Source organism: Rattus norvegicus, chromosome 9 (assembly GCF_036323735.1).
Source record: "Rattus norvegicus strain BN/NHsdMcwi chromosome 9, GRCr8, whole genome shotgun sequence".
NCBI classification, from domain to species: domain Eukaryota; kingdom Metazoa; phylum Chordata; class Mammalia; order Rodentia; family Muridae; genus Rattus; species Rattus norvegicus.
The window spans coordinates 83,304,624-83,318,334 of NC_086027.1; the positions used below are offsets into that span (position 1 = coordinate 83,304,624).

The 13,711-nt window shown below is 52.3% G+C and overlaps 3 protein-coding genes across 7 annotated transcripts in view; 2 read left to right on the top strand and 1 right to left on the bottom strand.

Moving 5' to 3' along the window:
• Positions 1–5,271: 5,271 nt before the first annotated feature.
• Gpbar1 (G protein-coupled bile acid receptor 1) lies at positions 5,272–7,774 on the top strand. Its single transcript, NM_177936.2, has 2 exons — positions 5,272–5,455; positions 6,623–7,774. The coding sequence occupies exon 2, from the start codon at positions 6,665–6,667 to the stop codon at positions 7,652–7,654; it is 990 nt and encodes a 329-aa protein (NP_808797.1). The 5' UTR covers positions 5,272–5,455; positions 6,623–6,664; the 3' UTR covers positions 7,655–7,774.
• A 121-nt stretch (positions 7,775–7,895) lies between these two features.
• On the bottom strand, positions 7,896–13,702 carry Aamp (angio-associated, migratory cell protein). Of its 4 annotated transcripts, none has more exons than NM_001106920.1 (11): positions 12,573–13,702; positions 11,956–12,111; positions 11,143–11,262; positions 10,466–10,605; positions 10,065–10,209; positions 9,773–9,856; positions 9,557–9,672; positions 9,365–9,468; positions 9,124–9,214; positions 8,820–8,974; positions 7,896–8,369 (listed from the first exon to the last, which is right to left on the bottom strand). In NM_001106920.1, the coding sequence occupies exons 1-11, from the start codon at positions 12,691–12,693 to the stop codon at positions 8,294–8,296; spliced, it is 1,308 nt and encodes a 435-aa protein (NP_001100390.1). In that variant the 5' UTR covers positions 12,694–13,702; the 3' UTR covers positions 7,896–8,293. The 4 variants fall into 4 exon arrangements, with proteins under 4 accessions (NP_001100390.1, XP_006245229.1, XP_006245231.1 ...); XM_006245167.5 differs by having other exon boundaries at positions 7,901–8,369; positions 11,956–12,114; positions 12,573–12,707; XM_006245169.4 differs by lacking the exon at positions 12,573–13,702 and adding an exon at positions 12,244–12,379 and having other exon boundaries at positions 7,901–8,369.
• Pnkd (PNKD metallo-beta-lactamase domain containing) overlaps positions 13,134–13,711 on the top strand; it is a 68,507-nt gene continuing 67,929 nt past the window's right edge. For both annotated transcript variants that reach the window (NM_001134750.1, NM_001134753.1), the window contains exon 1: positions 13,134–13,207. In NM_001134750.1, the coding sequence (NP_001128222.1) occupies positions 13,141–13,207 (67 nt within the window). In that variant the 5' untranslated portion in view covers positions 13,134–13,140. The remainder of the gene's footprint in view (positions 13,208–13,711) is intronic.

The following is a 13,711-nucleotide window of genomic DNA, read 5'->3' on the forward strand; positions in this document are numbered from 1 at the left end:
ACCAGCGAGGTGATGGTGAATCCCAGCATTTGGGGGTAGGGTGTGGTCGTGGGGGGTGGTAAACAGGCTGCTCTCTTGAATTCAAGGCCAGCCTTGTCTACCACTTGGTCCAGAACAGCCGTAACAAACACTGTCTCAAAAACTAACAAAAAGGGCTGGAGAGATGGCTCAGCGGTTAAGAGCACTGACTGCTCTTCCAGAGGTCCTGAGTTCAATTCCCAGCAATCACATGGTGGCTCACAACCATCCGTAATGGGATCCGATGTCCCCTTCAGGTGTGTCTGAAGACAGCAACAGTGTACTTATATAAATGGAATATATAAATAAAATAAATCTAAAAAAACAAAAAGCTCCAATAGGGTTTTTCTTTCTTACCATCTAGTTCAGGTAGGCAAGCAATATCAATAAGCTGTACTTTGGGGGGGGGGGGTTGTCTCTGAGACAATTAGGTTTCTAAAAGAAGTACTACAGGTAATCAGGTTGATTAGAAGTCATAGGAGAGGGCTGGAGCGATGGCTCAGCAGTTAAGAGTACTGGTTGTGCTTCCAGAGGTCCTGAGTTCAGCCACACGGTGGCTCACAACCATCTGTAATGGGATCTCATACCCTCTTCTGGTGTGTCTGAAGACAGCTACAGTGTACTCATATAAATAAGATATCTAAAAAAGAAAAAGAATGTATAAGGGCATTAAATATAATAGTAAACAAACCGTTTCTCCATTCCACAATAGGTTGTCAATGTCAAAAAATTCATGCTGAAGGGAGGAGGAAGACATTTTCTTCAACGATTTAGCCACTGGTAAAGAATTCATGCTCCTGGGGTTGGGGATTTAGCTCAGTAGTAGAGCGCTTGCCTAGCAGCGCAAGGCCCTGGGTTCGGTCCCCAGCTCCGAAAAAAAGAAAAAAAAAAAGCATGCTCCTGTAAACACCTCTAAAGGAACTCATTGAATCCTTAAAAAAAGAAAAAAAATGACAGCAGGGGACAAGATAGCAAATGAGTGTGATGGGCATGCATGCTTGGAGGATGACGTGATGGGACATCAGGATAACTGACACTACTAAATGGGGGGAATGCATGGTGCATAGGGCATAGTGGTCACACTTGTAATCCCAGCACTTCCAAAGTCAAGGCAGAATTGCTTTGCGTTCCTGGCCCACAGAGTGAGACCTTGCTTCAGAACAATAGGGACAGAGCAGATAAATCATGTTACACAGCACAGACATCTCTGGTACATAGACACGGATATATATACTTACATAGAGCATATTTATTTGGGTAAGGCTCCTCCCCCACCCAGCAGTGGGGATGGATCCCAGAGCCTCACCCCGGAGCTACGCTCAATCTAGAATTTAGCCACGTAAGCTTAGTTCTCTTTCTCACAATGTTTTTAGATTGTTGTGTGGGTATGTGTTCATGAGTGCACGTACCATGAAGGTTGTACTCCCTTCCCTAAGATGGTTGCATTGCCTTTGTTGGAGAGAGGAGGAGAAGAGGAATCTCTAAATCTGAATGGAACATGTTTAGCAGGAAAGGTTATGAAATTACAGTAAGGAGTGGAGGGGGGTGTGTTGGATAAGGAAGGAAAAAGCCCTAACCTAATATATCAGACGCTTGTTGATGCTCATATGTGGCAGTTGGCATTTGGTTGCCTTTATATAGGGTCCACCTGATGCACCCTTGTTCAATCTTCCCTGAAACCTAAACAGAGAACATGTATTAAGACTGCTGGGGAGGCTGGAGAGATGGCTCAGTGGTTAAGGGCACTGGCTGCTCTTCCAGAGGTCCTGAGTTCAAGTCCCAGCAACCACATGGTGGCTCACAACCATCTATAAAGGTATCTGGCCCTCTTCTGGAGTGTCTGAAGATAGTGACAGTGTACTCATATACATACAATAAATAAAAACTCTTAGGGATTTAAGAAAAAAAGACTTTTAAGATTCAAGGGTCTCACACAGGATAGGACAGGGTTTCTTCTGCCTCAGCAATTGAATCTTGGCCAGTCTGTTACAGTATCTAGAAGATATGTCCACATTAGCTGTAAGTGCAAGCCAACTGGGTGTAGTGGTGTAAACCAGTGATCCCAGCACTTGGGAGGCTGAGGCAGAAGGATCAGGAGTTCAAGGTTAGCCAGCATCCTGGCCAATCTGTTAGTGGTTCTTGGAGTAGTGGTTCTTAGCCTGTAGGTCTTAAGCCTGTTGGGGGGTTCAAAGTACCCTTTCACAGGGGTCACCCAAGACCATTAGAAGACACAGATATGGGGCTGGGGATTTAGCTCAGTGGTAGAGCGCTTACCTAGGAAGCACAAGGCCCTGGGTTCGGTCCCCAGCTCCGAAAAAAAGAACCAAAAAAAAAAAAGAAGAAGACAGATATTTACACCACAATTCACAACAGCAAAATTAGTTATGAGGTAGCAACAAAGTGTTACAGCGGGGGTGGAGGGGTTGACACCACAACATAAGGAACTGTATTAAAGGGTCGCAGCATTAGAATGGTTGAGTACCACAGATCTAGAAGGCATGTCTAGGGGCTGGGGATTTAGCTCAGTGGTAGAGCGCTTACCTAGGAAGCGCAAGGCCCTGGGTTCGGTCCCCAGCTCCGAAAAAAAAGAACCAAAAAAAAAAGAAGGCATGTCTAAATCAGTTTTAACTGGGTGTGCAAACCAATGATCCCAGCACTTGGGAGGCTGAGGTAGGAGGATCAGGAGTACAAGGTTAGCCTGGGCTACATACCAAGACCTTGTCTCATTGGTGTGGAGCATATTAAGCCATAGCTAAGAAAGCAATTAAGAATACGGAAGTTTAGGGGCTGGAGAGATGACTCGGTGGTTAAGAGCACTTACTGCTCTTCCAGAGGTCCTGAGTTCAATTCCCAGCAACCACATGGTGGCTCACAACCATCTGCAATGAGATCTGATGCCTTCCTCTGGTATGTCTGAAGACAGCAGCTGTGTACAAAAATACATAAAATAAATAAATCTTAAAAAAAAATACAGAAGTTTGCCTCCCTGGTCCAGAGTAACTGCTTTCAGACCTCACAAAGCACACCCACCCAGTCCCAAATGCATCAGGAAAATAAAATATGAAGGTGGACCAGGGAGATCCAGGTGGCTTCTGGGATAGTCTGGATTGTCCAGCCCAGTACATGTTCTCCTCCAGGAAAACATCAGGTCAGGGCCACAGGCAGCAGATGGAGTGTCTGAAAACTTGCACCAGAGAGCAAAAGAAACTGTCATGGCCCAAGGCTTGACAGTTATAGAGAGGAAGCAGATTAGCTAGTAATGGAGAAGCTGAAGTGAGTGCAGGACAGGACCCAGACTCTCCATCTCCCAGTGCCTGAGCTGTCCCCGTCACACGCCATACCACACACAGTGTTTAGACAGAACAGAGAAGAAACAGACATCCTGAATCTCTGGGGAAGGAGGCTGGGGACAGAAGACAGGCTTGTTTATTCCTGGCAGCCCCTATAGCCAAGGGGTCTTGCACCATTTTAGTCTAGCCTCAGGCTGAACTCTCCCAGAGCCTGACTCATGCCCCACTGCCACTGCGTGGGACTGAGACTGTGTGCCGGCATCCTGGACGATGGATTTCAGGCTGCTCTGCTTTGTCTCCCAGCAGAAGCCCCACCTCTCCAGGACCCTGGAATGTGTGCTGTAGGCCAAACGGTGCCAGAGTCCTCAGACCTCCAGCCGTTCAGGCTGCTCTGTGAGAAGGCTGGTCTCATCTCAAGTCCACCGCAGCCCCAGCCTGCTTCAGTCCTTAGGAAGTTTGGCTGGGCTCCCCCTCCTTTGCCCTAAAGCGGCACTTGATAAAGAGTGGGAATCAAACACACTGCGAACATGTCCTCTCTTTCCTCAGTTTTCCTGTAAAGCAAACCTGCTGTCCCTTGGATGTCCTCGGCTCCCCATCTGCCTTTCAAGGCAGAGCGCTTGTGTGAAGGGGAGAGGTGTGGAGAACAGAAATCCTAATAGTGTTCGCATTAACAGTAATCAAGTACTCCTGAGTGTGGGCTGATCTGGCTCATGTTACGTATTTTTCTGGAGGGGACTCTTCTTTGGTTGCTTTGAAACAAGGTCTGACTACGTTTCTGAAGCTGGCTGCAACTTACTGCAACCTACACGTCTCAGCACCCAAAGGCTAGGACCACAAACCCAGGTTAGGTAAGTATGATTTTGAGTGGCGTTCTGCCGATAAAGAAAATGAATTGAGAGGACTTAGTTTGCCCAAATTCACACAGCTAAAGCAGTGGGGCCATCGCCAGCCCTGTCATGCCCACCACTGGGTATGCCTCTGTGCCCCATGGAAGCAGAAGAGCCAGCCATTTGTTTAGTTGACCTCCACCTCGGTACTGTCAAACATTGTGGTATCCACAGGCCCCTATGCTGACATCCCCACCGCAACTCCAACAGGTGACTTTTCCTCTTAGGGAGGATTGACAGTATTGAAACAGTCTCACCGTAACCAGGCCAGCCTCAAACTCACACTGATCCCCCTGCCTCAGCTCCCAAATGGAAACCACAGGCTTGAACCTCTACATCAGATCCATTTATGCCCTATGCATATCCCAAAACTTGACTCAGAAACTGTTCAGTACCAGGGATATAGTTTAGTTGATAGAGTGCTAACCTAGCACGAGTGAATCCATGAGTTCTATATCCTGCCTGTAATGTGGCACAGTGTAGGAGAACCACCAGACTCTGTAACATAAAGCTAGAACTCGGGAGGTAGAGGAAAAAGGATCAGAAGTTCAAGGTGACACTCTACTATACAGGAGTTTGGGGCCAGCCCAAGCAATGTGAGACCCTGTCTCACAAGAGAAGTTGAGAAGTATTCAGGATGACTCCAGACTCAGGAAGACAAGGCTGGGTCAGTGAAGATTCTCAGGCCCCAACCCTGCCTCCCTCTTACGCGCACACTCTCCTTTGGTGTGCCAGCATTAGTATCTAGCTGGTTGTGAGCTGCTGACTGGTGCGTTCAGGGTTTAAGATACCTAAAACGGCTCTATTAGCAGGAGGGGAGGAGTGTTGTGTACCAAACATTATTCATTAGCTGGAGCGTGTTTCCCGGGTGAAGCTGGCAATGACAGCAAGAGGGTTCTCAGAGAGGTAAGGAAACACCACCCAAGTTTCATGATGTGGCTGACTGCTAGGGATGGGTTCACTTACACAGGATGGGGGAGCCTCTCAGCAAAAGCAGTCAGGATGTGCCACGTCCCTCCCCAGAGGCGGAGCCAAGACTGAGCGAGGTCCTCCAGCCTGGACTCCTCCATCCCTTCAGGAGCCCAGGCCAGGCCAGAGTCTGAGCAGGCAAACCTGGTTCCTGCTGTCCCCAGCATAGAAGCACCATGCACTCATTGACCAGGACACCCGGCATGGCCCCAAGACCTACAAGAGTGGCTGCTGTGACTCTTTGATCCTCAGAGGAAGAGCTAGCAAGCACTACCTGTTCCTAACAGCCATGTGAGTAGCTACGTACCAACCTCTCCAGGCCTGACCCTGAAGAGGTCACTGCACTGGCTCAAGCCATTCAGGAGATATATATGGTCTGCCTGCCATCAGGGCACGACCCCTGGATACCGGTCTTTACCTTTCTTGCTATTCTGAGGGAGACTGGTGAGGGTCCGAAGGGTGGGAGCTCTAGTTCAAGCTAGGTCTTGGTAGTTTAATAAAAGCAGATGGTGTGGAGAGGAAGGGGAACAAACAAGGGGGCTACCGGAGATGGGAAGCTGGGCCTGAGCAGCAGGCTGTGGGGGAGCCTGACGACTGAGGCCATTGGAGGGGTAAGCATCAGGAGAGCATCTTGCAGCCTAAGGTAACTATACAGCTGATGCTGGTCCCAGGACAGAGGGTGGAATCCTTCCGTATTGACTTTGATCCTAGCAACAGCAGATGCTCCTGTTGACAGGATCCAGGACCCCTCCCACTGTGGCCCAGGGCTGAGACCAGGCAGCCAAGTAAAAACAAGCAAGCTAGGGTCAGTCAGGAGGCTTTTCCTTATCTCCTGGTTTCAGCCTGTGTTTAGAAGTGAGGGGGTTCTTTGTCCTTAGCACCCCCAATTCCTTACCAAGCATCTCCCCACCCTTCCCTCCAGTTCACAGGAAGGACCTGTTGCTAGTGTGGAGCGGATGAGTCAAGTTTATGGGCTGGAAGTCCTACCCGGAGGCTGTTCAGTGATCTGTAACAGGCTCCACGTGTAGACAGAGTGGGGGTGAGGGCACTCTGATTTCCCAGACCTGGCCTTTGGGAGCCTCTCACCCAGTACCTGGCCAGCAACTGTCTTCTCTTGGCACCCTGATGTGGGCAGGCAAAGGCTGACAAATGCTTTGGGTAGGTCGCCTTCCAGTCTAAACAGACATAAACATGGCTGCCCGGGGGCTATAGGATGACTGAGATAGGTGAAGCCGCCTGTTGGGAACTGTAGTTATCGCCTGAAGCACAGCCTCTTCTAAGATACCACCAGAAGTGATTTTCCTATGTAATTTTTCTAAGTTGGCAACTGAGAAAATCTGTGTCAGAAAACAAGGGATGGCTCACAGTCTGAGTCCGCAGCCTCTTACAATTAATGTGCTGTCCCCACCGGGGAAGTGGCTGCAGGACCAACCTAATTCTGGCCACTTCTCCATCCAGGCATGCTGGCTGCAGCTCCGGACCCTCCATGCGCCAAGACCCATGATGTCACACAACACCACTGAGCTGTCAGCCATTCCCAGAGGGGTTCAGGAGCTTTCCCTGGTCCTGGCAAGCCTCATCGTCATCGCCAACCTGCTCCTGGCCCTAGGCATTGTCCTGGACCGCCACTTACGCAGCCCACCTGCTGGCTGCTTCTTTCTAAGCCTACTACTAGCTGGGCTACTCACAGGGTTGGCACTGCCCACGCTGCCTGGGCTATGGAATAGGAGCCATCAGGGGTACTGGTCCTGCCTCCTTCTCCACTTGGCCCCCAACTTTTGTTTCCTCTCCCTGCTTGCCAATCTGCTGCTGGTGCATGGGGAACGCTACATGGCAGTGTTGCAGCCACTCCGGCCCCATGGGAGTGTGCGGCTAGCCCTGTTCCTCACCTGGATCAGCTCCCTGCTCTTTGCCAGCCTGCCTGCTCTGGGCTGGAACCACTGGAGTCCTGGTGCCAACTGCAGCTCCCAGGCTATCTTCCCAGCCCCCTACCTTTACCTCGAAGTCTATGGGCTCCTGCTGCCCGCTGTGGGGGCCACTGCCCTTCTCTCTGTCCGAGTGTTGGCCACTGCCCACCACCAGCTGCGGGAGATCCGCAGACTGGAGCGGGCGGTGTGCCGTGATGCACCCTCAACCCTAGCGAGGGCTCTCACCTGGAGGCAGGCTAGGGCACAGGCAGGAGCCACACTGCTCTTTTTGCTGTGTTGGGGGCCCTATGTGGCCACATTGCTCCTGTCAGTCTTGGCCTATGAGCGGCGGCCACCACTAGGGCCTGTAACTCTGTTATCTCTCATCTCATTGGGCAGTGCCAGTGCTGCAGTTGTGCCTGTGGCCATGGGTCTGGGTGATCAGCGCTACACGGCCCCCTGGAGGACAGCTGCCCAAAGGTGGCTACAAGTGCTTCGAGGAAGACCCAAGAGGGCCAATCCAGGCCCCAGCACTGCCTACCACTCCAGTAGCCAATGCAGCACTGACTTGGACTTGAATTAGGGAAACAGTAGCTACTGCTGCCTCCCAGGACACACATCTATCTCATAGTGCCCCACTTCTTTGGCTTGGAGCCCTTGCTCCATGAGACCTCACCCAGACCAAATAAATCTCTGGCCACCACTGCAGGTTATCTCCTTCTACATCTCCGGAAGTGGGAGGGCCCAGCGGACTGCCCTGGAAGGACCCAGCACCGCAGGAAGACTCTACCTCCTGTCCAGCCAACACAGAATGCACACAGACACTGCCAACGGGAAGTATATTTTATTTACATTTTTAAAATCTGTAACTAGTCTCTCTTCCTCCTTTCCTTTCCCAGAGACTTGGGAAGGGAAAGAACGGGAACCTCAAAGACCTACCCCCAACATACAAAGACGCACCCCATGGCTCACACCAGCGAATCAAAGTGAAAGAGACATGGCCTCCTAAAAGGCCCCAGGGCTGGACAGGGGAGGGCAGGCCTGGCAAGGTGGGTCTCCAGGGAAGAAAAGGACAAGGAGTAGGCAGGTCAGCTGAAAGGGTTGGAAAGCAGTCCAATGTTCTCCCCTCCTCTTCCCTCTGCACCCACACCTCTGCTGGGGGAGGGCAGGGGTCCCTTTATCCCCCCCTCAACACCAGACACCATGCCAGAGGCTGCAGCCGTTAACGGTCAGGTCTCTGGACACAAAATACTTTTGCTTTGTGGTCTCCTGAGGTGGTCACCACCAGGGAAGCATCTCTGTAGACAGAACACAGGGGTCAAAAGATGGAGGAACCTGAGGCCCAGGGCCAGCCCACTCCCCAGGGCCCCGAGGCAGCTGCTCCAGCATCACCTCTATTATAGGTCGCTGGCTGAGTCTGTACCTGGCTCTCACGCCCTTCTCCCAAAGCCAGGGAGCTGATTCAACTATGCCCACGCAAACTGCAGTCAGTGAAGGAAACCCCTAACATGGGAGGCGCGCAGACCCAGTAGGAGAGGCTCATTCTCAACCTCATGCCCCACAATGGCTGGGACAGGGTTGGATTCTAGGACCATCTATCACTGCACAGGTGGCCCACATGCCTCTGTCATAGGATGCACCCAGGCATTGGGTCTCATTTCCCTTAGGAATCCCTTCCCATTCCACCAGGGACCTGTGCTACCTCACGCTAGATCCACTTTCTAGAGCTGCCAGCCTACAATGCTTACTTGCTGAGTGCAAAGTCCAGGATCTCAGCAGTGTGGCCCCGGTAGTCAGTAAGCAGGCGGCCAGTCCGGGCATCCCAGAGACGTACAACACCGTCCAGGCTACAGGTGTACACCACAGCAGTGCCAGCCTCCCACAGCAGCTGAACAATGCCCGACTGTCCGGAATGTGACACAGTAACGGAGTAAGGCAGAAGTTAGGAGAAAGAAGACCCCATCCCCACTCTCAGAGTGGTCACAGAGGACAGGCTGCCCTTTAGCTAGCACAGCAGCCCAATGTGTAGGAACAAAGGCCCAGACATCATACCTGGTGCTGACATTGGTGCCGAAGTGTCTGTGTAGACAGGTCATAGATGGCCAAGGTTCCATCCAGATAGCCAACAGCGGCCAGAGGCATGCTGGGAAGCAGGTGACACAAAGAAGGCTCTTGAGGTCCTAGATTCATACACCTTCCCTCTTCCCTGGTTCCAATATGTGGATCCCTCCTCAAAACCACCTCCTCCCTCTTGTTTCTTGGGTCTCCAGGCCAAGGCTCTGCTCACACTCACACACTGCAGAAGCCCAAGGACTCCACGGAGTTGGACTCACTCTCCTCACCCTCTCCCAGGCTAGGCTGGGAGGCGACTGTCTCAGGTCTGAACACACCCACCACCTATAGGTAAGAGAAGAGGCTCACAGACCTGGGCAAAGAGAAGGACAGGGAGGGACAGAAGGTTTAGACAGAAGCCTAAGCTACTTACCTTGCCAGTGGTGGCACTGACCAGCTTGGCCTGACAGTCCACGGAACCAGTCAGGATTAAGCTGCCATCCTGGTTGGTGGCAACACAGGTTAGAGGGCCCTGATGACCCTCAGTCCCTAGAACAGAGCAGGTTTACCAAGGTTCCGAGTTCTGTACCTGGCTCTCAGGCTCCTCCCTCCAAGCCAAGGAAAACACCCCCACCACCACCTCTCATACCTTTCAGTACATGGATGGGGTTTCCTTGCTTGAGGTCCCAAATCCTGATGGTACCATCTTCATACCCTACCACAGCTCTCTTTCCTAAGGACCAAGGCATGGATAACCAGAGGACAAAGGACACTCAGACACACCAAGAAAAGAATTAACAGGAAGGATAGACTAGGGGGTCCCCAAACTCCCCCTGGAGTCACAGCCAAGACCTAGTGTAGGGCAGGAGACTGGGATGACTAAAGTACCCCCAGTCACTGGAGCCACCCCCCCCCCCCCAGGAAGAGGCGACTGCTCTCACCATCAGGGAGGACACGGCCACAGGTTGCAGGGCAGTTGGGGCCCTGGAAGGTCTTACAGTCACCATTGGGTACCTTCCACATCCAAGTATTGCCGTCAGCTGTGCCGGCCAACAGAACAGGAGCCCGAGGGTGCCACTCCATCCACTGGTCAGAGAGGGAGGATCAGCAAGTAAGGCCTGCTACCCAGCCTACCTAAGAGTCCATGAACCTTATCCAAGGTGTGACCTTCTAAGGTCAGCAAGAACTTAAAGATAAACAGATACATTGTTAGACCAGGGGTGCTGTGGCTCAAGGCAAACTTCTCCAGTATACAGAGGGCTATACCTGCCACCATCCCTCCCAGAAGCCCTCATTCTCACTTAAGGTCCCACAGAGTTGAGACCCACTCCAAGGATCTCACCTCCAGGTCTCCTGCTTCAAAGGACCAGACTTCTTCCTTGGTCTCTACCTGCCATACTTTCAAAAGACCACTCATGTCCCCTGTGGCCACTAGGGTGGAATCATGACTGAAACCAGCACATGTCACAGAGTCTTTGTGGCCTGCAAAGAGAAGTAGGCAGTTTTGGACTCAAATTTGCCTAAGAGATGTAACAAATTCAAGGCTAGCCTTGGCTACATCCAAGACCAACCCAACTATAGAACCTTAAAAAAGAAAAAGTGGTAGAAGAACATTAAAAAAATATCTAAATGATGGGGACATGTGACCCATGCGCTAGTCACCTTTTAAAAGTAATTAAGCAGGAAAAAAAGGTAGGAGGACCTCAGCAAACAAGGGATCAAACTTGCTGCAGCTCCGGGGACCAGACACTCCAGGTTTCCAAGACCAGATACTATCGGCTCCCTATGAAGCAACCAGAGCCTGTTTTCTCTGGGCCGCTGCCTACTCCTGCACCAGCACCGTGCTCATCTTAGCCAGCCTCCCTTGGCCCATTAGCGTTTCCTGTCCGAATGCCTACCAAACTTCTACTGCGGGTCCCTGGACCCAGTACAAGACAGAGGCTAGAAAACAGCTGCTGGGTGTTCACATGAGTCACCCGCCAAGATGTCCAAAGGAACACAACAACCCCAGCCTCTCACCTGCACACTCAAAGAGGAGCTCCCCGTCGCTGAGCCTCCACACAAAGGCTTTGTCGTCTTCACCCCCCGTCACTGCCAAGGTGTTGGTTTTGGGGTCCAGGCTCACACAAAACACAGATGCTGTCCCAAGACACAGTCCATGAGAAAGGGCTCTCACCTAGAGTTCGGCCTTTCAGAACCTTCAGGAAGCACATTCCCTTTCCCCAAAGCCACAGTTATTCTCTCCTGGGAAGGCTGCATCCAGTTCTTGTCTGGAGCATCAGACTGTTAAGAGAAATCTTTCCCAAGCCCACAAAGCTCCAAGTCCTCCTCCAGAGCATATCCCACTGCTGTTCTGTTCCCCTCAGTCTGCACTCTGAGGTGCAAGCCAAGAGGTGGCTCTATGGTCACAGCTGACAGCACAGGCCATACCAGGCTGAGTAGGAATTAAGTTATGAGCAATTCACGAGGCTACAATTCACGAGGCTAGCATCTGAGGTTATTGGTAATGCTTCTTTTCGAGTGTAAACTGCCTTTAATTTCCACTTGGGTTACTCCCATTCACTTTCATCCAAGATAACTTTTTTTTTTTTTTTTAAAGAACACCAAGATTCAGAAAGCTAACTAAGGTAACAGACTGCTAAACAGCAGAGGTAGGATTTGAACTCAGGGGTCTCACTTAACTCCAGTGCCTTTTTGGCCCTTCCTTTGAATATCCTGCAGGCCAAAGTAGGTGGCTTTCACTTTTGTCTCTCATAATAACCTCCCTAGGGCCATGGGCCATACTCAAAGGCCCATCTGCACTGATCTGAGGTGATCCCTTCAAAGGCCTACCTGAGTGCAATGCAAAGGTGACCTCACTGTCATCGGGGCCTTCCATGCTACCGACCACCCCTTCTTGGGGTTCCAGGACCCAGCCCTCGTCATTGCCCTCTTCTTCTTCCTCCTCTTCCTCAAAGTCCACGTCTTCCATCTCCTGGGCCAGATCATCTGCTTTGGGAGAAGCGTTAAAAGATGGAGCTCGAAAAGATAGAGAAGGAATGGGGTAAGGGTTGAAGAATGAAAAAGGTGACGCTAGGGTGGGTCATGTGGCCAAGGGTTAAGGTGTTGTCCCACACGTACCGAGCAGGAAGAGAGCACTTGGGGGGCGGGGAGGGAGAGAGAGGCTAGGTCTGAAGACCCGGTGTTGGCCAGCGACCGTGTAGGAAGAGAGGACAGAGGGCATGATGGGAAGGGGGTGTGTGAGGGGAAGGGCCAGGGGAGGCGTCAGGGAACCCCCACCCAGCCAGGCCTAGAAACTAAATGTGGGGGGTAGGGAAGGAGGTCTGGGAGAGAAATGTCGGTAGGAACGACCGGTAGGGATGGGGGGAGGGGGAACTGGGGAGAAGCAGGGGTCAGAGGCCAGGGGTGAGTGCCTCCTGTCCCGTGGCCTCAGGAGCGTCAGTTCTCACCCGGGTCCGGCGGGCCTGGATCCAGCTCTACCACCTCAATGATCTCTTCATCTCCGTGAAAGCTCAGAGTCTCCAGAGGCGGGGTGTCAGCGGCCGCTCCGCTCTCCGATTCGGACTCCATGCGGCGAAACCTACCGATCCACTTCTCTGGGCCCAAACGCCTCCCAGAGTCAGCTCTGCGCGACGACGCGGAACTCGAGCCCCTCCTCCCGGGAGGAAGTAGGCGTAGGTGACTCCCAGCCGAAAGAGCGACGGCATCCGGGCCAATAGCAACAGAGGTGGACTAACAGAGACGCCAATCATAAGGCAGAACTAGGATGACCAGGCCGGGGCGTGGCGGGAGAGTCCAAGCTCCACCCTACACGACTCCGCCCCCGGCTGGAGGGAAACAAGCGAGCGTGCGCGCCTCCGGCGTCTCCTGGGAGGAGTAGTTCTCCCGGGCCCGCTATGCGGACTTCTGGGAAATGTAGTTTCGACTCTGTAGGCAGGACGGAAGGCGCGGGGGAGGCCCCTTACGCAAACTACAATTCCCGACGGGGAGCGCAGTGAAGGGGGGTGGGACCCGAACATGGCGGCGGTGGTAGCTGCTACGGCGCTGAAGGGCCGGGGGGCGAGAAATGCCCGCGTCCTCCGGGGTAAGGAGAGGGACCCTGGGGAGGGCAGGGTTTTAAAAGATTCCGTTTCCCTTACATCCTACCCAGCGCGACAGCAGGAAGTCAGGCTGCCAATTGCTGCCCACATCTCTCTTTATGATCTTAAGAGAGTCTGGGGGTGAAAAGATGCTCTAGAGGTCATCCAGTCCAACCCCTGCGTTTAGGTCGCGCGGCATGTCTAGGGTCTTATTGCTAGAGAGAGTACCAGAGACATCTTTCGACTCCCGCGTCCCAGGGGTTTCACACTCACCGCAGTGCAGAGGAAAGAGCCCTAGGCTTCTGGAGGTTTGAGTTCTAGCACTGAGTAATTAGCGGTTTGACCTTGTGCGAAGCAGCTCGTCTCTCCGGGCTTCAGCTTCCTCTTCAACGGGATGGAGTTAGTTATCCTTTAGGATAGCTAAGGTCCTGCAGTTTTAAAACAGTTCCCCGAATTTCCTTCATTCGTATGTCTCCGGTGAGTTCCTCTGCAGTCCTTCCCAACCTGTC